Genomic DNA, 24,488 nt, shown 5'->3' on the forward strand with positions numbered 1-24,488 from the left:
TGCAGTCGGTACTGGGGTTGGAGTGCAGATGGGCTGTCGAAGCACCCCCCTCCTTTTTCTCAGTCTCACTCCATCCCCAACGCTCCTTCCCACAAGACTTTCAGACGCTCTTACTCTCCCAGGTAACAAAACGACCTGTTCAACTTGTTTGAGGTGTCACAATATTATTACTACTTCTGCAATTACATTTCAGAAGACAGTGAATTAATTGTGAGGTAGTGGATGCCTTGTTTTGATTTGGCATATAGCTTCTTAAATTTTTTTTTTTTTTTAGGGGGAAGGAAAAACTCTAGATCTTTTGGTGCTTTGTATACAATTCCTATCTTTGAAGGCTGCAAGAAAGTCTGTTTATCAGAATATCAACCATAAATATCCATGAAATCTATCAGCTTCCTAAAAAGGTTTGGAGTTTTTGAATAGCATTGCAAACCGGTTCATAGACAACGGCGCGAAAGACAAAGGCGCGTCCGGACAATTGAGTGCAGCGCGGAGGCGTGCGCCGCTCAAAATGACAGTTTTTAGGGGCTCCGACGGGGGGTTTTGTTGGGGAACCCCCCCCACTTTACTTAATAGACATCGCGCCGGCGTTATGGGGGGTTTGGGGGGTTGTAACCCTCCACATTTTACTGTAAACTTAACTCTTTCCGTAAAAACAGGGAAAAAGTGAAGTTTTCAGTAAAATGTGGGGGGTTACGCCCCCACAACGCGGGCGCAATGTCTATTAAGTAAAGTGGGGGGGTTCCCCCCCACGCCCCCCGTCGGAGCCCTAAAAACAGTAATTTTGAGCGGCGCGCGCCTCCGCGCTGCGCTCAATTGTCTGGGCGCGCCTTTGTCCCGGCGCGCTTTTGACCTGACACCTTGCAAACCAGACCTCCATATGGTGATCAGGGCTCAGTGTTAAACCCCTTATCTATAGTTTTAGGGGCATGAACTCACTGCTTTAATATTTTTCTGCAATGCATAAAGGAAATTTTTAATGCATTTAGCACATTTAGTTTTGAAAGAGTAATTGCAGCTCTAAAGAACTATAAGCAATATAATCATCCCTTTCATTTTCTACTAGGAAAAAAAAAATTATGCTCAAATATATTTATTCAGAAACATAGGGCTCCTTTTACGAAGGTGCGCTAGCGTTTTTAACGCACGCACCGGATTAGGGCGCGCTAGCCGAAAAACTACCGCCTGCTCAAGAGGAGGCGGTAGCGGCTAGCGCGTGGGGCATTTTAGAGTGCACTATTCCGCGTGTTAAGGCCCTAACGCACCTTCGTAAAAGGAGCCCATAAATTACATACCAGTATACCAGCACGTTTGCTCCTTCCACCTAGGCCAAAAATAGTTTAACTTTTAAACATTCCTCCTAAATCTTAATTCCCCCATTGCTTTGACCCAGTACTGCTGCCTGCTAATTCCAGACATCACTCAACCCTTCTGTCTGCTAGGCATTACCCCAGGAGAAAAGCTGTAAAATGGAAATTTGGTATAGAAATAGGTGCCGTTTCTTATGAAGATTTGAGCATTGATCTTCTCACTTCTCCTCACTATTCTGACTTCCTATGATGCTTACTTTTTAATTTTCTTTATATTCTTCCAAGATTCTAGACTATTTGGCTACCATACATCTAGAATAATACATTTGGATTCAGAGAGAAAATGTAATTCTTTAATTTTGCGTACCTAAGCTCAGGGCTTATTACATTCAGATGCAGTGGATGTTTCCCTGCTCCAGAGGGCCCACACTCTTAAGTGTTAAATTTACTATGGTACATGAATATGATTTGTAAACATTATTGTCTCAGTGGAACCTGTTTGCATTACCACATGTTTAGGTGAAATAATGCACATTATTAAACATAGCCCTGAATTTGTACCTGAGACACTAGAAGGTGAAGTGATCTGTTCAAGGTCACAGGGGACATGTGTAGGCTTTGCTGGTTTCAGTGCCTGCTGCTCTAGTTGGTCATTTTGAAATCCTCTTTTTAAGCTGAGAGCCTTTAAGTTCTGCAGAGTGGCATCCTTCCACCACTGGCATAAGCAAGTTCGTATTTTTCAAAAAAGTTTAGTTTCAAGTTTCCAAGTTTATTAGAAAAAATTTGATTAATCGCCTATCACATTTTCTAGGCGATGTACAATTTCATAAGAAATCATTTGGGGTAACAAATCTGACAAACAATATTCAAAATGAGTTAAAAATAATAATTACAGACATTGCTATACATAATTTCTACATATAATTTCAAGGCAAAGGAGAGATTATTAAAGGATTACAATCAATATTAATTTAATTTAATTACATTTAAGGAAAAAACAATAGGAGGGGTAACAAATAAAATTTATATTTAAAATACAGTGGTGCCTCACACAACGAACTTAATCCGTTCCAGGAGCAAGTTTGTTATGTGAAACGTTCGTTGTGTGAAACGCGTTTTCCCATAACAATACATGTTAAAAAAAATAATTTGTTCTGTAGCATAAAATATGCTAAGATGACATAAAAAAAGATAAATTTTTGGTTATTATTTTTATTTAGATACATCTAAAAACATAATTGTTTTTTAAAACAACACACATTTTTTAAATTTAAAGACAGACTAAGTAGAGTCTAATTTTACAGTGAGAGGGCAGAGTCTCAGCGGCAAAAACTGGGACTTAACTGTTCATTTTTTTTTTTTTTCTACCGTGTTTCCCCGATGATAAGGCAGGGCCATCAAATAAGACAGCCCCCCCTTTTTAGAAAAAAATGTAAAATAAGGCACCCCCCCGCAAATAAGCCACCCACCAATACCTGCGCTTACCCGAATCGGGTGGTACGGTGGGTGACTCCGTGTGGTCCCTGGCACCCCCGACACGATCGGGGCAAGAGGGAGCTCAAGCCCTCTTGCCCCCCCCGACTCCCCGACACGATCGGGGCAAGAGGGAGCTCAAGCCCTCTTGCCCCCCCCGACTCCCCGACACGATCGGGGCAAGAGGGAGCTCAAGCCCTCTTGCCCCCCCGACTCCCCGACACGATCGGGGCAAGAGGGAGCTCAAGCCCTCTTGCCCCCCCGACTCCCCGACACGATCGGGGCAAAAGGGAGCGCAAGCCCTCTTGCCCCCCCCGACTCCCCGACACGATCGGGGCAAAAGGGAGCCCAAGCCCTCTTGCCTCACCGATTCCCCAACTCCCCGACAATATCGGGCCAGGAGGGAGCACAAGTCCTCCTGGCCACGGCGACCCCCTAACCCCACCCTGCACTACATTACGGGCAGGAGGGATCCCAGGCCCTCCTGCCCTCGACGCAAACCCCCCCTCCCCCCAACGACCGCCCCCCCCCAAGAACCTCCGACCGCCCCCCCAGCCGACCCGCGACCCCCCTGGCCGACCCCCACGACACCCCCAACCCCCTTCCCCGTACCTTTCTGTAGTTGGCCGGACAGACGGGAGCCAAACCCGCCTGTCCGGCAGGCAGCCATCGACGGAATGAGGCCGGATTGGCCCATCCGTCCCAAAGCTCCGCCTACTGGTGGGGCCTAAGGCGCCTGGGCCAATCAGAATAGGCCCGGGAGCCTTAGGTCCCTCCTGGGGGCAGGGCCTGAGGCACATGGTCGGGTTGGGCCCATGTGCCTCAGGCCCCGCCCCCAGGAGGGACCTAAGGCTCCCGGGCCTATTCTGATTGGCCCAGGCGCCTTAGGCCCCACCAGTAGGCGGAGCTTTGGGACGGATGGGCCAATCCGGCCTCATTCCGTCGATGGCTGCCTGCCGGACAGGCGGGTTTGGCTCCCGTCTGTCCGGCCAACTACAGAAAGGTACGGGGAAGGGGGTTGGGGGTGTCGTGGGGGTCGGCCAGGGGGGTCGCGGGTCGGCTGGGGGGGCGGTCGGAGGTTCTCGGGGGGGGGCGGTCGTTGGGGGGGGGGGGGGTTTGCGTCGAGGGCAGGAGGGCCTGGGATCCCTCCTGCCCGTAATGTAGTGCAGGGGGGGGTTAGGGGGTCGCCGTGGCCAGGAGGACTTGGGCTCCCTCCTGGCCCGATATTGTCGGGGAGTTGGGGAATCGGCGGGGCAAGAGGGCTTGGGCTCCCTTTTGCCCCGATCGTGTCGGGGAGTCGGGGGGGCAAGAGGGCTTGAGCTCCCTTTTGCCCCGATCGTGTCGGGGAGTCGGGGGGGCAAGAGGGCTTGAGCTCCCTCTTGCCCCGATCGTGTCGGGGAGTCGGGGGGGGCAAGAGGGCTTGAGCTCCCTCTTGCCCCGATCGTGTCGGGGAGTCGGGGGGGGCAAGAGGGCTTGAGCTCCCTCTTGCCCCGATCGTGTCGGGGAGTCGGGGGGGCAAGAGGGAACCAGGCGGAGAGAGGACAGTTAAGCGCAGTGCCTGCGCGGAAGGATGCAGCTCGGGCGACTTCGTTGTGTGAAACGAAGTTCGTTGTACGGATCAAGACATAAAGTTCGTTGTGCGCAGCGTTCGCTGTGCGAGGCGTCCGTTATGCGAGGCACCACTGTATAAAGTAAAAAGTGAAAAGTAAAAAAGTTTTTTAAAATATAAAATATAAAATTTATTCATTAAAAGCATCATTAAAAAGGAAGCTCTTAAGTTTGGATTTAAATTTATCTAAGTTCCTTTCCTCTCGAAGAAATAGTGGGAGATCATTCCAAAATTGGGGAGCTGTTATTGAGAAAATGGTGTGACGCCTTGTATTAATAACTTTCAGTGAGGGCACTGCCAATAAGTGTTGATCCTGCGATCTTAACTGTCTCGAAGTACGATAAGGAATTAAAACTCTAAAAATAAAAGTGGGGGTTTTAAATAATAATGATTTAAATGTAAGTAGACATATTTTAAATAAGATTCGGTGTGCAACTGGGAGCCAATGTGCTTTTTTAAGAAGTGGAGAGACATGATCAAATTTTTTGGCTTTATAAATTATTTTAACAGACATCATTATATTTACAGTAGGTTATATTTTGCTAAAATCTTAAATATTTAGCCCCTTACCTCCTGCATTTGTTGGAGTCTGTAAAAGCCAGTTAACATTTTTGAATGAGTCCCCAACAGAATTGCAACACTGAGAGAAAAGGACACTCCATACCTGACTGGACTATCTATCAAGGTGGTCATATGTAAGTTTAGAAGAGCATATAGCTTTGAAAAGAGTAATTCTGTAGGATTTTCATTAGCTGCTATTCACTATAGGTGGCATTAAACTAATATGTAATTGTACACTGTCTGAACTTTCACATCTGTTACTCAGAGAAATAGCGATCTTTCCTGTAGCTAGTTTTATGGGAAAATGTAGATATTTTGGGGGGAATTCTGTAAAGCCAATTTATTAATTAGGCGCATCTTATAGAATTTCCCCTTTTATTCCATAGATGATTGCATGGTAGTAACAAAATTTTTGTTGTTCCTGGCTTATAAGTGTTCTTTCTTAATTGCCTATGCCACAAAAGTATAGAAAATGACTATCATTTCCCTCAAATTTTGCTTTTGTGATGACATTGATATTTTGAAATTTACCATTTTTACAGAACATTCCAGATTGATTCCAAGCTGAGTAAACTTAGGGGCCCTTTTCATGACTAGGCTTAAGCAGTGGAACTTGTAGGATGTAAGTGTTGGGGCAGAGGAAGTGTCACCAAACCTTTTCCAGCTTCATCAGTAAAAAATTTTTTTCTCTGGTTTGTTTTAAATGTACTGCCTAGTAACTTCATTACATGCCCCCTAGTCCTAGTATTTTTGGAAGGAGTAAACAAGCAATTCACATCTACCTATTCTACTCCACTCAGTATTTTATAGACCTCTATCATATCTCCCCATAGCCATCTTTTCTTCAAGCTGAATACCCATACTGTTCTTCCAGACTCATTGGATTTTGTGCATTGTAGAACTCAAACTCACTGAGAGTTTCTTGATAGCCATCTGAAGGGAACAAGTGTTGTGGAAACCAGAAGGTGGTGGAGAAGTAAAACTAGCTAGAGTCTGAGGATGTTGCTAAATAAAGGCCTTAAGTAGTTAGACTACAGCTAAGTAGTTAGACTGGAGGAGTAGCTAGCTGGCTGGGAAGGGGTAACTGGCTGAAGGAGGTAGAAGGGAAAGAGTTGACTGGATGAGATGAAGGCGAAAGGAGCCATAGAAGCCAACTTCTCAAGATAATTTGGAATGCTAAACCTAAAGGACATTACCCCCTCCGTGGACATAGTTTTAAGTTTATTCAGGCTTGATGTGCCGCCCATCGTGAGGACATCTGGGCAATTTATAAAGGTAAAGGTAATGTGATTTGGTAATAATAGGGAAGAAAATAAGAGAAAGAAATAGTAATGGAGTAAGGGGAAATTGAGCTGGAAACTGAAGCCGAAGAAGAATCAGATATTTTAAAAGAAGTCATAACAGCAATTAAAGCTTTATCGAGAAACAAGGCTCCTGGTGTTTGACAGTATTCCAATTGAATTAATAAAAGGCTCGGAAGGTGCTACCATGGCCCTCACTCGACTGTGTCAACAGATTTGGAAGGAAAAAACAGCCAACTGATTGGAAAAGATCACTGTTCATACCTATACTAAAGAAAAGTGATGCCAAGGACTGTAACAACTACAGAACAAGTGCATTAATTCCACACACCAGCAAAATATTGCTGAAAATAAATAAAGGATTTTAGGCATGCCGTGGACCGCCAGAAGAACTAACAAATTGATTCTGGACGAGATCAAACTGGCTAAGTCACTCGAAGTCCAAATGATGAAATTATGACTCTTATTTTGGTCACACCATCAAAAGAGAGAGATCACTGGAGAAGGACATCATGTTTGGGAAGATTGAAGGAACAATGCAAAGATGACGACTTGCAATCAGATGGTTGGGCATGTTTAAAACAACCATGGGAATGATGCTGGAGGACCTTTACGGACTAGCACAAAACTGATTTCTTTTTAGATCCACAATTCATCAAGTCACTAGGGCTTGAGCACAAGTCAATGGAACCTAACAACAACAACAAGGGGGGAAAGGTTGGGTTGAAGAACAACTACAATAATTTATAGGAAAGTTGGAGGGGGAAGGCAGGTAATATATGTCAGCACAGGTTACTCTAACTGCATCATTAAAGAAAGTTTTAAAAGCAGATTTAAATTTGTCTAAAGGGGGTTTGAGTTGCAGATGAGAAGGCAAAGCATTCCAAAGTGATGGTCCCGTAACTGAAAAGATGATGCATTGTGTGGTATTGTATGTAATTTGTCAATTGTTTGGGATGACCAGGAGATTCTGCTAGGAAGAGCAAAGAGAGTGAGAGGGAATATAGGGAATAAGGAAACGATCCATATTAAGGGGGGGTGATTGATGAATTTTGAAAACTAGAAGAAGTATTTTGTAGGTGAGTCTATGTGTCATTGGGAGCCAGTGGGCGGATTTGAGTATGGGGTGGAGGTAACATAGTCAAATTTGGGAGTACCTGAAATTACTGTAGTGTTTTGAGTAAGTTGAAGACATTGTATATCCTTGTTTCTTAATCCATAATAAAGAGCATTACAGTAGTCTAATTGTGATATGACTAGTTAAGGAGTTTGCTTGATATTGGGAGTGCTCAAGCACCCACAGGATCCACAGAGCTGACTTCTATGAGGGGGTTGCTAGCTGGAAAGGGATTGTGTAGGAACAGCCACAAAGAGGTGTAGCTGTCGAGAAAGAAGAAGAGAAAAAGGCAAATGACTAGGTAAGTGAAAGGGATTTGGGTGAGGTGAGAGAGAGGGATACTGCTGTTGGTAGTATTTTATTTATTTTAAAAATTCTATGTAACGCCTAAGACTAAGCGGTTTTCAAGAAACATAGTGGTGAGGGTGAGGACTGAGAGAGAGGGAGACAAGATGGGGTCTTGAGAGGAGGAAACTGGTGGAAGTCACAAGCTTGAGAAAAATTGGTGGGATGAAGGGAGATTGAGAAAAAGAGCAAAATTGGGGATCAAGAGCCTGAAATAGTAAATATTTTTCCCCATACACATATAAGGAGATACTTAGAATCCATATCTACAATGTTAACTGTAATGCAGGCTGTTTACCTACTTGAGTTTCATTTTAATTACCATGATTGTATCTGATGCAGACCTTGTCTTTCTCCTAGACTGTTTGCATTTGTACCCTCACTGCCTGTGTACCGTCTTTAAATAATTTTGTTAATCACATTGAACTTCATGGTGAATCGCAGTATACAAATAAAATTTTGATATGTAGTACCGTGTTTTGAATGTACAAGTAAACGCTTATAAAATTGCCCAATGTAGGCTATAAATTATAGTTCCTACTTTTGCATGATAAATCTAGAGTGTTCTAGAGTAGGGTAGAAAATAGGCAGACTAGGGGCAGGATTGATGTGTATAGTTATGAAATATACACAAATGTATCTGTTCTTACCAGAACATAAATGCACACAATTATACCTGCTTCATAGGTTATGTAAATTTGTGCATTATGCTCCCTAGAGCAATTTTATAAAGGTGCATAGCTGAATTTGCTTATTTACAACAGAAATATGTGTGTGGGGGGGGTTAGATCAAGAAGGGTTACATTCACGCTTAGGTAATAGAGTAAGAGCCTTTCTGAAGGGGGATGCCTTGGAGATAATATCTATTTTGGATCTTCATAAAGAACCACTCTGAACCCCTATAAGGATTATGCCTCCCTGGTGGAAGGTTAGAGTTGGGATTTAAGATACCAGTTGGAATTGGTGGTTTTTTGGAAATTAATTAGGGAGATTCCTAAAACAGTGTTCAGTACTGAATTACAGGAATATCAATATTGAGTTTTATATAGAGTGTATAGTTCCCCAAAACAAGCTCACAGAGCAGGTTATGCTGTTACTCCCATCTGCTGTAAATGTAATCTTACAGAAAACACTTTGATTCATGCCTTGTGGATTTATCCTCATCCACACTTTCTGGGCAGACCTTAATCATTATTTAGGACAACTTCTGAACTGTTGTATCCCATATACCTGGAAAAAAGTGATTCTCAATAAAACTGAGGCTTATGGTTTACAAGGTAGAACCACCTTGATGAGATCACAATGCCCCCCACAGAAAAAGAATCCTCTGCAGTAGACTGGACCTGGTCCAACTTCTCCACAATACAATGGTCTGACCTAAACAGTCTCTAATAAATACAGCTTGCGATCTCAACCATTGCCCTCCATATTTGTTAAAAGCCTCCAGCCCAAAATTCCGCACTCTTCTCATACAATGGATACAATCCCTGCTCACAGATGGCTTCTTCCCACAAGACCTTAGCAAAATTATCATCAACCCGATTATAAAAGACCCAAAAGGAGCAACAGATCTACCATCCAACTAAAGACCCATAGTCTCAATACCATTATATGTCAAGCTAATGGAAGGCCTCATAGCTAAACATCTCACCAACTACCTAGAAAACCACAAGTTACTCCACCCTACACAATCTGGTTTCAGAACCAACTATAGCACAGAGACACTACTAGGTTCCCTCCTGCACACAGCCAGACAACACCTCAGCACAGGTAAAAAAATGCTACTTATACAACTAGATCTCACTGCAGCATTTGACCTGGTAGACCATGACATCCTACTACAAATACTAGAAGCAATAGAAATCACAGGAAAGGTGCACACATGGTTTCAAGGATTCCTACAATCCAGGACCTACAGAGTAAAGACAAACAAAGAAAAATCAGAACCATGATCCAAATCCTGCGACATACCCTAAGGGTTGCCATTATCCCTAGCACTCTTCAATTTCTACATTGAATCCCTCGGCACCTGCCTTGACAAATTAGGCTTAACTTCTTATAGCTATGCAGACGACATCACCATCCTCCTTCCTTTTGATCAACCAACACCCTCCATGACAGACCCACTACATAGAACACTAGAAACAGTGGCAACATGGATGAAAGAACACAAACTAAAGCTGAACCCAGACAAAACAAAATTTATACTTCTCGAAAAAAACAAAACCCCAACCATAACAAACTTAGTAATAAACTCAATCACATACACCATTCAACCCACCCTAAAACTACTAGGAGTGATGATAGATGCTGTACCATGCAACCACAAATCAACAAAACAATCCAGAAATCATTTGCGGTCATGAAAAACTTAAGGAAAATCTGAAAATTCTTTGACAGAAAACAATTCCAGCTCATGGTCCAATCCCTACTCCTAGGACTTTTAGACTACTGCAACATCCTCTATCTTCCCTGCCCCGTAGTCATGATAAAACAACTACAAACAGTACAATTGATTCACACTGGCTCCAAATACAAGCAAGAATTCTATTCAAATTTTACAGTCTACTATTCAAAGCCATGAATGGAGACAGCCCAGCCTACTTGAACTACCGCCTAATCCAAACTACCACAACCAGGCAAGTGAGAACCCAGATACTATTCACTCCGCCCCCCCCCCCCCCATTCAGATGCAGAAACACAAAAAAATGTATGATGGCCACGCAGGCAGTGAAACTAGACCACCAACTCTCCAAACTACTGATCACGACACCAGACTACAAAACTTTCAGAAGAGAAATAAAATCCTTGCTATTCAAGAAATCCATCAAGACAAGCTTAACACCGCAGAAAGCATTTCAATCTTCCCCAGATCTTACAACCTTCTAACCAAATGATCTATCTTTTAATGATCCTAATACAATGTCCAGATCTCCTCCCGAAGTAATTCCCTCTACTTTGTAACTCTCCTAGAAATGTCCAGATAACCTCTTGTGTAATCCACCTTGAACTGCAAGGTAATGCTGGAATAAAAGTCACATGTAATGTATTTTGAATCATTGGCTACAGGAGATTGCCCCTTTGTTTTGGTACTGGAGGAACAAATTTTAAGCCTTGATGCTATGGGAATCTTGAGATTCAAGGTGGTCTCCAAAGGAACAGAGTGTTTTTGCTGGTGTGGAATGAGTAACTCTAGAGCAGTGGTCTCAAACTCAAACCCTTTGCAGGGCCACATTTTGGATTTGTAGGTGCTTGGAGGGCCTCAGAAAATATAGTTAATGTCTTATTAAAGAAATGACAATTTTGTATGACGTAAACTAGTTTATAAATCTTTCCTTTTGGTTAAGGCTTAATAATAATATTGTAATTTATAGCTAAAGAGACATATGATCAAGAAACTTTTATTTTACTTTTGTGATTATGATAAACATACCAAGGGCCTCAAAATAGTACCTGGTGGGCCACATGTGGTCCCCAGGCCGCAAGTTTGAGATCACTGCTCTAGACTGAATCCCATAGGCTCATAGGGCTAGATTCACAAAGCAAACTGATTGTGTACCGACCCCAGCCAGATTCATTTACCTCTCTGCCGACCATCCTCTGATCCGTGCATGCAAATGAGGGCAACGGCATGCATGCAAAGTAGGCAGGGACGAGATTCACTAAACAAAACCCTGCAACACTGACTAGTCTGGCCAATCAAAAAAAAGCGACTGCTGAGGACCAGTCGCTGAAGCTCTTTGCAACTGCCCTGCCTTCTGCCGCCCTGCTTTCTAATCTGTCAGCCCCAATCTCCTGCAGCCCCGAACGCACCTGCCTGCCTAACCCGAACCCCCTGCCTGCCTGCCCCGACTCTCCCACCCTTCCTCGCACTGGAGATTTCCATTGAACTTGTGGGGATGCGGAACCGAGCTGAATGCCGCCCTTCTCTGCCCCGATCTCTCCTGCCTGCTCGCCCCAACTCTCCTGCTCTCTGCCGCCCTTCCCGGCAGTGCAAGCCCGTGGTTTTAAAGCGGGGCTGCACGCCACAGTGCAGCGCCAGCTTTAAACCTGCAGGCTCACACTGAAGGGAAGGAGGGAAGAGGATGCCGCCGCCGCTAGATAGGAGCAGGAGAGTCGGCCCCCAAGCATGCCTGCCCCGACTGCCTGTGCAAACCTGTGATTTTAACCCAAAGCGGGTTAAACCCATGGGCTCGCAAAAGTTTAAAGTTTAAAAAAAAAGGCGCTGCTTGGATGGGTCTGTGCATGAGCGATCCATGCAGGCAGATAGGGGCGTTCCTCCGATTAGAGAATGACACGGTGACAAAGTTCATCACCGTTCCCGTCCCTGCGGATAACCATGGGAAACCATCTCCAGTGTCATTATTCAAGGAGAGAGGGAAGAATCAAGAGTATGAATGGGCCCAACCAACAGACCCTTAAGCCTTGCATTGAAGAATGTTGGTGTAGAAGGTCTGAGGTTGAGGTAGACACGTAAGAATGACACAGGATTGTTTCCCGCGGTTATCCACGGGGACGGTGATGAATTTTGTCACCATGTCATTCTCTACCTCTGATCGCCCCATCTGCATATTTTAGTTTACCAAATTCGTCAGACTTGCCCGAATCGGAAACGGATTGTTCCGATTCGGGCAGGTTAGTGAATCTAGCCTATAGTTTAGCCCTTAATGTTTTTTTCAGGATGGAATTTGATGTACTGTCTTCCTTGAGTAATATTGGTGCATAAAAGCAAGGACGCGTTATGGAATGGGAGAGGGAGAGACATTCATTAGGATAGGAGACATTGAGGGATTGTTGGCTGAAGGCTGTAAGGACCAGATTCTATAAACAGCTAATTATGCGCTGCTAGGCACCATAATTGAGGCCTCCTACCGACGCCTAACTAAAATCCAAACCTAACCCAAATCAATTAGCTTAAATGGTTTGGTAATTTACTGCACCATTAAAGCTAATTGAATAATGAGTTAAAAAAAAAAAAAATTAAGTTAGGCAGAATTCCATGCAACGCCTAACAATGCTTAGCTGAAAAGTAGGCAAGGTTAGTTAGTTAGGTGTCATTAACTCATGCTTGAGTCCTAGCGACTTGATGAATTACTGATCTAAAAGCAATTGGTTTTGTGCTAGTCCGGTAATAATAATAATAATAATAACTTTATTTTTGTATACCGCCATACCCAGGGAGTTCTAGGCGGTTCACATCCATTAAACAAAACTTAATAAGAAATTACAATAAACTATATTTACAAGTAAAGAAGATATTGAAACAAAATTAACAAGAAATTACAATTGATCATGGTTACAGTTGATCATAATTACAAGCAATGAGGTGATGAAGGTGAGCATGCGAGGGGGGGGAATGAGTAGGGTCGTGGAGTTAGTGAGATGGGGGAGATCAAAAAGAGGGGGGAGGGGACCGGGAGAGTTGGGGTCATTTGAGGGAGGGGGGGGAGAGAAATGGAAGAGAGGGGATTAGGGATATTGAGCGTGGAATAAATGAGTTTTGAGTGTTTTTCGGAAATCAAGGTAGGTGTGGGCCTTGAGCAGAATTTGGGCTAGCCAAGTGTTCTGTTTGGCTGCCTGGAAGGCGAAGGTTTTGTCGAAGAACCTTTTGAGGTGACATAGTTTTAGGGAGGGGAAGGCGAAAAGATTGATTCTGCGGGAGTTCTTTTTGTTGCAGTTCCTGATGAAATGAGGGGTGAGGTAGCTTGGAGATAGCCCAAAGACAGTTTTGTAGCAGAAGCACGCAAACTTGAATAGGATTCTAGATTCAAGGGGTAGCCAATGTAGTTTGTGGTAAAAAGGGGTGATGTGGTCCCATTTGTTTAAGCCAAATATAAGGCGAACGGCGGTTTTCTGGATAAGTTTCAGTCTCCTGATGGTTTTCTTCGTGGAGGCCAGATAAATGATGTTGCAGTAGTCTAGGATGCTGAGAATGGAGGATTGTGTCAACAGGCGGAATGAGGCGGAAGTATTTTTTTATGGTGCGTAGTTTCCAAAGAACTGAAATGCATTTCCTGACCGTAATATCAGTATGTTTTTCCAGGGATAGATGTTTGTCTAGGGTGACTCCCAATACTTTTAAGGTTTGTTCGAGGGGGAAGACCATACCTTTCACTTGGATTGTGGTGTCTTTGATTTTGTCGTTGGGGGTGGCTAGGAAGAATTTGGTTTTGTCAGGATTTAATTTTAGTCTGTGGGATAGCATCCAGAGTTCTATCTGAGTAAGTGAGCTTGAAAGAAAGGTGAGCAACTCTGGAGTGAAGCTGGTTAGTGGGATGACTATTGTAATGTCATCTGCGTAGATGAAGAATTTGAGCTTGAGGTTTTGCAGGAGGTTTCCCAGTGAGGCGAGGTAGATGTTAAACAGGGTGGGGGAGAGGGGGGGAGCCCTGTGGGACCCCCACAGGCATTATCCCAGCTGTAAGAGAGGGAGTCATTCTTGAATACCCTGTATGATCTATTTTTTAGAAATCCGCGGAACCAATTGAGGACTTGGCCAGAGATGCCGATGTAGGCAAGGCAGTCTAGGAGGATGGAGTGGTCGACGAGGTCAAATGCACTGCTAAGATCAAGTTGTACTATCAAGGCGCTAGTGCCCTGGCTGAAAAGTAAATGAAGGTGGTCGAGTAGAGCGGCAATGATGGTCTCGGTGCTGTGGTCCTGGTGGAAGCCTGATTGGTTGTCGTTTAAGATACTGAATTTTTCTAGGTATGTGGTGATTTCGGCATTTACAAGCCCTTTTGCTATTTTGGTGAACAGCGGGATGCTCGCGATCGGTCTGTAGTTAGACGGGGTGTTGAGTGGCTCTTTTGTGTTTTTTATAATAGGGGTTATTATTATATGGCCTTGTTCTGCCGGGAAATTTCCTGTGGATAGTGAACTGTTTATCCATGCCAACATATTTGGCTTTGAAATGAGTTGGTGCAGTTTTCATGATGTTTGGGGGGCAGGTGTCCAGTCTGCAGAAGGCTTTGGTATATTTATTGTAATATTTATTGAAGGTTTGCCAGTCGATGGTAGTAAAGTGGTTCCAGCTTAGGTTCGTTCTGGATCCAGAATCAGGTTTAGATGTGTCAGAGTCTATGAGTATAGGAAAGTTTCCGTGGGGATTGGTTGAGGATGTTATCGAAGATCTTAGATTTTGTACTTTGGAATTAAAGAAATCTGCTAGGGTGTCGGAGGATAAAGTGGGTTCTCCATGGTTGTCGATGAGCGTCTCGAGGTTGTAGAGGTTGTTGACCAGTTTAAAAAGGTTTTTGCTGTTGGTGGAGATGTTACCAATTTGTGGGCATAAAAGTCTTTTTCGTTTCTCCTTGGTGAGGTTTTTATAGTTTTTGAGTTTTAGTCTCCAGGCAACTCTGTGCTCCTGGGTACTGGACTTAATCCATAGTCTTTCTGATTTTCTTAGGTCCTTATTTATTAGTAGCAACTCTGCGTCGAACCAGCCTTCTAGGTTTGGAGATCTGATTCTGCGGGATTTTAAGGGGGCTATTTCATCTAGGATGTTAGTGCTGTCTTTGATCCAGGAGGTCATGAATAGTTCTGTTTCTTCGTTTTGGTTTTTGATAGTCTCATAGTGGGCCCAGAATTCTTCAGGGTCGATCTTCCCTCTAGTAGTGTGAGTTTTTTTGGTTCTTGTTTTGTTATTTTTGTAAGAGGGTTGTTGGTAATCAATGGAGAAGTTACAAAGTCTGTGATCGGACCATAGGGAGTCTGTCCAGGTATCCTGTTTCCAATAGAATTTGGGGTGGGTTGGCGTATTGGTGGAGAATGTCACCAGGTCCAGCTGATGGCCTCTTAGGTGAGTTCTGACCGGAGGGGGTATGAAGTATCCGAGTTGGGAGATGAGTGACAAAAAGTCAGATGTTTCTGGTTGGTCTGTTAGCTCTAAGTGAATGTTGATGTCACCACATAATAGGTTGTAAGGATTTGCTAATGAGTTAGTCAGTAGGGATTCCGCGAAGTCTTCTTTGGCTAGTTTCCATTTTTTTGGTGGGACGTAGAATAGGGTGATGGTCAGGGGAGAGGCTAGGGACTTTGAAGTTAGTGAGACCGATAGTAATTCTAGGTTAGGGGAGGATTTGGAGCTCCGAACAGTGCAATTTAGGTGGTCTCCAGTGGACTTTACCGGACTAGCATGGTGAGGGGTGGAGAATAGGCGTGGTTGAGTTAGATGTTACTAGTCATCTGATATAGGTCAGTGAAAATCTGGCCTAATGTAGCAGCGCCTTTAGGACCCCTAGCGACACTCAAGTCTGCTTAGAAGCCACTAGGCATGATTCTAGAAATGGCGCCTAGCGTCTGATTGACAACTGTGCCGAGCGCCCTACAATGTGAGCACCACTCATCACTGTTTGTAGAATCAGGCCCTAAGAGTCCAGGCCTTGGGCCACTTTTGGTCTTTGTTTTATTTGGTTACGTGTGTGTCAGTTTTGGCAAGTGTAAGGAGGGGTGAGAAGGACTCATTTAGGAGTGCCTATATACCATAGCCAAAATTATTATATGCATATCTAAATGAATGAAGAGTGTGTGGCACAGTGGTTGGAATTACAGCCTTAGCACCCTGGGGTTGTGGGTTCAAACCCCGCGCTGCACCTTGTGACCCTGGGCAAGTCACTCAGTCCTCCATAGCTCCAAGTACATGAGCTAGATTGTGAGCCCACCGGGTCAGATAGGGAAAATGCTTGAATACCTGATTGTAAAACCGCCTAGATAATCTTTATAGGCGGTATATAAAAACCTAATAAACTTGAACTTATACAGTTGGCTTTGTTAGTTTGTTCTTTTAATCAAAACTGAGTTCTGAGTATTCTGTTCATGGTTTGGTTGAAGCATTATTAATAAGAAGAGCACCGACTGTCTTGATTTTAATGAGTTACTGTTATTGGTGGAACTGATCGTGTGTGGATTTTTTTTATTTTGTATTAGAGAATGACACGGTGACAAAATTCATCACCGTTCCCGTCCCCGCGGATAACCGCGGGAAATAATTCCATGTCATTTTCTAGTGTCTATTTCAACCTCAGTCCTTCTACACCAGCATTCTTCAAAGCAAAGCTTGCGGGTCAGTGGTTGTGGCCATTCATACTCTCATTCTTATGTAGTTTCTGTCGCTGACAGACCTTGATGAGATTTTAGCGCTGACGGATCCGTCTCAGCAAAGGGAGGGAAAAGTGGTAGGATCCGTCAGCGCTAAAATCTCTTCCAGGTCTGTCAGAGCCAGAGACTAGTGCTGGAGCGGCAGAGCAGAAGCCAAGAGAGTGGGGGAAAGAAGTCTCCAAACTCCAGCAATAGTCTCTGGCTCTGACAGACCTGGAAGAGATTTTAGCGCTGACGGATCCTACCACTTTTCCCTCCCTTTGCTGAGACGGATCCGTCAGCGCTAAAATCTCTTCCAGGTCTGTCAGAGCCAGAGACTATTGCTGGAGTTTGGAGACTTCTTTCCCCACTCTCTTGGCTTCTGCTCTGCCGCTCCAGCACTAGTCTCTGGCTCTGGACAGACCTGGAAGAGATTTTAGCGCTGACGGATCCTTACCACTTTTCCCTCCCTTTGCTGAGACGGATCCGTCAGCGCTAAAATCTCATCAAGGTCTGTCAGCGACAGAAACTACAAGCGCCACGGACACGAACCGACACGGACCTCAGATTTTTAAGGCCGTACGGGTTTAGATCCGCGAGGTCCGTGAGGTCTGCGTTTTACCCCTTCCCGAAAAAGTGGGGGATAAATAGGCGTTTCTAAAATTGTGCTTGGGTGCACATATAAAAGAGTATGCACTACTGATGCAGTGTGTACTACTCTTAAGTGGTATAGACATATGGTTTTCCCAGGGGCAGAGGCTGGGGGACTTGAGAGATACAGTAGGTGCATTTTCTGTGTGTAAGCAAATTTACACTTGGAAAATGTCTATTATAAAACTCTATGTCTCCATGTGCATGAAGTAATATGCCAATGTGGAGTTATGATATACACACATAATTAAAAAAATAAGTTTGTACATGCACATAGATACACCTGCCCTGGAGCAGGTGTAAGTTTGTGTGCTACCAGTGGGTCCCTTGAACTGTCCAGGACGCTTCCAGAGAGGGCAAACTTGGCATTAAATCCTTTTATCTGAGTCAAACCTGAAGAGCCTCTGCTCTGTTTAACATGCACAGTTTACAACAGCCAGAATTTACTGCTTTGCATAAAAGCTTGGGTGGATAGCATCCAATCTTGTAAAACTAATTATTGCTACTGGTTGTAATTGTATAGCAATTTATTTTAATGTTGGTGCTGAAGAAATAAACTTTTCAAACAAACACTTCACACCCTGTGGTGTGGTAAGTAAGGCTACAGGTCTGCTTCCCACCTTTCGGAGTGAAATGCTGCTGTTTGCACAGCTGTTCTCTTTCTGAATGTTCAAAACAGTTTTTCAGACCCTGTTAAATGAGCTAGTCTGCTCTTTGAGAAAAGGAGTGTCTCACATAGCAGAGTTCTGTTTAGTTGAAATGTATTTGGGAGCCATTTTTGTCATTCTTTTTCCCTTGGTTTCCAAATAGCTTTTTCTCCAGTGGTCTGAAAACTCACGTTTCATAGACAACGGCGCGAAAGACAAAAGCGCACGCCGACAATTGAGCGCAGCGCATGCCGCCGCACCGCTCTAAATGACAGTTTTTAGGGGCTCCGACAGGGGTTTTGTTGGGGAACCCCCCCCCAGTTTACTTAATAGACATTGCGCCGGCGTTATGGGGGGTTTGGGGGGTTTGTAACCCTCCACATTTTACTGTAAACTGAACTTTTTCCCTAAAAACAGGGAAAAAGTGAAGTTTTCAGTAAAATGTGGGGGGTTACAACCCCCCACACCCCCCACAACGCGGCGTGATGTCTATTAAGTAAAGTGGGGGGGGTTCTCCCCCACGTCCCCCCGTCAGAGCGCTAAAAACAGTCATTTAGAGCGGCGCGGCGGCGCGCGCTGTGCTCAATTGTCTGGGCGCGCCTTTGTCCCAGCGCGCTTTTGACCTGACACCGAAACTCACGGCCCGGGGGCCACATGCAGCCCGCCAGGTACTATTTTGAGGCCCTCGGTCTGTTTATCATAATCACAAAAATAAAATAAAACAGTTTCTTGATCATATGTCTCTTTAGCTATAAATTACAATATTATTATTAAGACTTAGCCAAAAGGAAAGATTTATAAACTATAAAGAATTTTACCGCATGCAAAATTTTCATTTCTTTAATAACTTAGATAATATAGTAGCGCTAGATAATATATCAATGTTTTATCATTCTTTCTTAGGCCAGTTTCTTTACAACAGTACATCTTAGGAATTCAGATATCCACCTTTATCAATAGATTCTTCATGATTCCAAGTACCATTTTCCAACTATTTACTTATTTCAATTATTTTAATATAAATATATAAATAATAGACAGCTTATTCAAAGTCCATTCCCCTTCCCGACGCGTTTCGCCAAACTTTCTCAAGGTCGGGGGAACTGGACATTACAGCCATGGCTGGTTATACTAGGAGAAGCTATGCTGTAATGTCCAGTTCCCCCGACCTTGAGAAAGTTCGGCGAAACGCGTCGGGAAGGGGAATGGACTTTGAATAAGCTAACTCTATTATTTATTATATTTATAAAATAATTGAAATAAGGAAATAGTTGGGAAATAGTACTTGGAATCATGAAGAATCTATTGATAAAGGTGGATATCTGAATTCCTAAGATGTACTGTTGTAAAGAAACTGGACTGAGAAAGAATTGATAAAACATTGATATATTTCTTTAATAAAACATTAACTATTTTTTTTTCGGAGGCCCTCCAAATACCTATAAATCCAAAATGTGGCCCTGCAAAGGGTTTGATTTTGAGACCGCTGCTTTTCTCTGGTCAGTTTCTTGACAGCTAGATGAACTTTGTCAGTGCTGTGCCCCATCTAGATTTTCTTTTTTTTTTTTTTTTAATTTCTTTATTGATATTTTGAACTTGACAATGTATACATTTGAAAAATTGAAAAAAAAAAACTATATGAAAATACACTATTAACATCAGAAATATTACAATAAAAATTTTAAATCCCTTCTTAACCTATAACAGTAATGATATTATATTATACTCATCAATATTATAGAATATTATGAAATTTATACCTCTAAATAAATAATACACCCGCCCACCCCCCCACCCACCCTGGATGTGCAAAGGAATCTAACATAAAGAAAAAGGAATCACTTTAATTATAATGTGACAAAATTAGTTAATGGACCCCAAATCCCCTTAAAGGATTTAACAAACCCTAAACGCTCTGCCATAATCTTTTCATATTTATATGTTGCACGAGCCTGCACAGCCGTGAGGGACTTTCTTCATCCAGCTGGTGGGAGGAACTAACATGAGCTGCTGCAGAAACCATATAAGCATTTTACTTTATAAGTCCAAGGCAACCTCTGCAGTAAGAGGTAATTCTCAAACTTCCCATGGCTTTCAGAGATGCACATATTTAAGCAGATCGCCTTTTGGCCTAGATGAAAGTATGTGAATTGCAGGATGAATTCTTTTGCCCATATTCACGGGAGCAGTTTGCAAACTACAATTTTGCACAGAACACCCTGTAAAACCCTTAATAAATTGCCTTCCAAGCCAGGCTCCATCACTTGCTTTACAAATGTTGCTGTGAGCATGATAGTAAATGTGAGTTTAATTATAATTAATCATGGCAACAGTGTAAAAATAAGTGGAAGAAAACAGCTCTTAGAAATTATCTAGAGTTCCTTTTGGCAGATTCAGATTGACAAAATTAAAATACTGAGTCTCAGGAAGAGAGCGATAAGGGCTTGGTTCTGTAATGGGCGCCTAAAAAAGATAGATGCCCCTTGCATGTCGGTCACACTTAGGCGCCCATTGCAGAATCGTGCTTAATGGCACCTAACTTCAAACTTAGGCGTCAGTATTAAAGGCCTACATGAAATGTGCCTAAGTTCTTTAGAGATCATGCCTAGCAACTCCTAAATCTTTCTTCTCCCCTAAACATGCCTACTTTTGTAGAATTGTGCCTAAGATAGGCCCTATCTCCCAATTTTTATTTTTTTTTCAATTATAAGCTTATTAAAGCTCATGATTGAAGCCGATTTAGTAATTTAGGCATCTAACTTTAGGTCTGTGGAGGAGATAGTGTGCCCCTAGTCCTTGTATTTTAGACAGGAATACACTCTTTCACTCATGATTTTATATCTCTTTTCAACCTTCTTTTCTCCAAACTGAAGAGCCCTAATTTCTTTAGCCTTTCCTTGTAGTGGAGTTCTTTCATCCCCTTCATCGTTTTGCTTGCCCTTCTCTGTCCTTTTAGATGCAGTGACCAGAATTGAACATAGTATTTAAGGTACGGCTGCACCATGGAAACAATACGAAGGCCTTATAATATTTTCTGTTTTATTCTCCATTTCTTTCTTAATTTTTAATGTTCTATTTACTTTCTTGGCTGCCATTGCACACTGAGCAGAAGATTTCAATGACACCTAGATCCTTTTCCTGGGTGGTGACTTGCAGTGTGGAACCTTGTATTAAGTAGTTATGGTTTGGGTTGCTCTTCCCTACATGCATCACTTTGCACTTGCTCACTTTAAATTTCAACTGCCATTTGGATGCCCAGGCTTGTAAGATCCTCTTGCAGTTTTTTACAATCCTCTTGTGATATAACAACTTTGAATAGCTTTTTGTCAGCAGCAAATTTGATTGCTTTACTTGTTTTTATCCTGTTTCCAGGTCATTTATAAATATATTAAAAAGCAGAGGTCCTAGTACAAACCCTGGGGGAACCCCACAATGAACTCTTCTCTAACAAGAATATTAATCATTTAATCCTACTCTGTTTTCTATCTTAAGTTCTTAATTCACAATAGGACACTGCCTCCTATCCCATAAGTTCTTAATTTCTCCAGGAATCATTCATAAGGTACTTTGTCAAATGCTTTCTGAAAAGCCAGAGATACTCAATGGCAACCCACTTGTCATTATTCATAGGTTTATTCAGGCCTTAAAAAAAAAATAGCATATTTCCTTTGGCTAAAACTGTTGGATTTGTTCCATTAATATATTTCTATGTATATGTTCAGTAATTTTGTCTGTATCATTTTGACTAGCACTGACATCAGGCTCACCCATCTGTAATTTCCTGGATCTTCTTTGAAACCCTTTTAAAAATTGGCATTATACTGGTCACCTTCTAGTTTTCAGGCATCACACTTGATTTTAAGGTTAAGCTGCAAATTAATGATAACTGATCTGCAGTTTCATTCTATAGTTCTATCAGTGCTCTGGGGTATATACCATCTGGTCCAGGTGATTGGCTACTCTTTATCAGTTTGTTCTATCGCATCTTCCAGGTTTAGAGATTTGTTTCAGTTCCTCCGATTCATTACCATTTATTTCACAGGTGTCTTCCCGACATCTTTCTCAGTAAAGTTCAAAGCAAAGAATAAATATTGTAAATCAAAGAAATCCCTAGACTGTTTCAAATAACATTCATACTAATGACAAATGGAAGTGAGGTGTATGAAATGAAGAAAAAGCTGTGTTCATAAACCCCATTTCTTATTTTGCTATAGTATGAATAGTGTTTATTTGAAATAACGTAGGGATTTTTTAAAATTACATCAATTAAAATGCTTTCTCCTTCCATATACCACAGATATAGTTATATAATATACACTTGCAAAATCAGAAATTAACACTTAATGAAAATACAATGTTATCTAAGAGTTGATTTGTCCAGAAAGACCTGTTAATTGTACCCAGGCCATTACCCACGAAACTTTCCATTGCTGCTCTCTAAAAGGTTTAGCAGATACAGTATCTCAAAAGAAAGTCCAAACGTTTAGAGAAAAATCAAAATCATTATCACATGTTGCTAATGCATAATACTGCTTCAGTGCTGTGAGGTTGATATCCAGTAAGATAGCAAATAGGAAAGCTGTGTGCATAACTTAATCCAATATGCAATAGCACATATGTGTAGAGAGTTGTTTGAAAAGTTTAGTAAAAAACAAGTTAAACATTTTTTTGGAAAAAAAATCATTTTTATTTTTCAATGTAGTCTCTGTCGAGAGCTATACAATTAGTCCGGTGAGTTTCCAGTTTTTCATCCCATTTTTTTGTCAAACTCTGCAAAATATTCATTGACGGCATTGATGACATCCTCCTTTGATGAAAATTTCTTCCCACTGAGTCAAATGTTTAAGTTCGGGAATAGGACAAAGTTGAATGGGGCCAAGTCTGGGGAATAGGGAGGATGAGGAATCAATTCGAAGCCCAATTCAAATTTTGTCATTGGGACGGTCGATGTGTGGGATGGCATGTTGTCCTAGTAAAAGAGCCCTTTTTTGTTCACCAATCTTGGCCATTTTTCCTTCAACTCATCTTTCAAATGGTCCAACAATATTGCATAATAGGGCTCCTCTTTTTGTTTTACTCTTTTCCAAGTAGTTGATCAGAATTATTCATTGAGAATCCCATAAAACAGTGGCCTTCACCTTCCCAGCTGACAAAACAGTCTTCGCCTTCTTCGGCACTCTTCAGCAGTCGTTGTCCACTGCTTTGACTGCTGCATCAACTGGGGTGTGTAGTGGTAGATCCAAGTTTTGTCCACGGCGTTTAAATAATGGAAGAAGATGCAAGATGCTAGCAATTCTTATTGCACTCCCAAAAACAATTTACTTAAATAGCTGTCAAAACGCAAGAAAGACAGATCAAGGGCTAAAACCTAGTATGTGATACATAGGGCTCCTTTTAACAAAGGTACGTTACGGCCTTAAACGCGCGGAATAGCGTAACGCTAAAATGCCACGCACGCTAGCCGCTACTGCCTCCTCTTGAGCAGGCGGTAGTTTTCAGGGAGCACGCACTAAATGCGGTGCGTGTGCTAAAAAACGCTAGCGCACCTTTGTAAAAGGAGCCTATAATTTTTGTTTATTTTTTAAGAAATGTGATTTTTAACAAAAACTGCATGGAGTTTGTTGCAGTTATGGTTTTTTTTGAAAATAATATTGTGACATCGCTTTAAAGCCACTCATCTCGTCAGCTCTCCTTGGTCATCCAATGCCTTTCTGGTTTTCTGCATGTGTTATTTTGTCTTGTGAATGACACTTTTGTATCATCATTTTTTTCTTCACCTTGGTTATACAATACATATAGAAAACTGCACGGGTATGTGTATTGACCATCATCGTCATCTCAACATGTCTAATAATCCGCTTCTCATGCGTTGTATAACTTTACCATTTCACTCTTTAATCAAGACAACCTCTGATGTCTACAAATATACTGCTTCCCCCCCCCCCCCGATTCTATATAGGTTGCCAAAGTTTGGGTGTGGCGCCCAGATGCACGCACAAACTAATTAGACAGTTGGGTGCTAACAACCAATTAGCATTTGAGTTAATTAGCGCCCAATTGGCGCTAATTTGGATTTACACACGCATCTGGCTACATATTAGTTTATAATGCTGCCCATCCAAAGTATTTTACATGCAACCCAAAAGGAGGTGAGCCATGGGAGGGGCATTTGTGAATCAAGATCATTCCAGACATTTAAGTATAGTGTTATAGAATGCTGGGGATAGCACCCAATGGGCACGTCAGGATTCCCGCCAGGTTTCAGCAAGCATAAGTCCTTGTGCCCCAATGCTATTTTAGAAAAGGCGCTCAGTGTTTGGTGTGGATTTGTGATGGTACCTGCGTTTTTCTGAGTACCGTTTATAGAATTCCCTCTTGTGTATATGAAAGAGGAAGCAG

At 42.5% G+C, this 24,488-nt stretch overlaps 1 protein-coding gene across 11 annotated transcripts in view; it reads left to right on the forward strand.

Annotated features, from left to right (window-relative positions):
• CLASP1 (cytoplasmic linker associated protein 1) overlaps positions 1-24,488 on the forward strand; it is a 506,270-nt gene that overhangs the window by 423,944 nt on the left and 57,838 nt on the right. For 7 of the 11 annotated variants that reach the window (XM_033944379.1, XM_033944380.1, XM_033944381.1 and 4 more), the window contains one exon: positions 6-122. The exons of the other annotated variants lie outside the window; for them this stretch is intronic. In XM_033944379.1, the coding sequence (XP_033800270.1) occupies positions 6-122 (117 nt within the window). The remainder of the gene's footprint in view (positions 1-5; positions 123-24,488) is intronic. 11 annotated transcript variants of the gene reach the window in all.

The sequence above is a fragment of the Geotrypetes seraphini genome, chromosome 5 (genome assembly GCF_902459505.1).
Source record: "Geotrypetes seraphini chromosome 5, aGeoSer1.1, whole genome shotgun sequence".
NCBI lineage: Eukaryota > Metazoa > Chordata > Amphibia > Gymnophiona > Dermophiidae > Geotrypetes > Geotrypetes seraphini.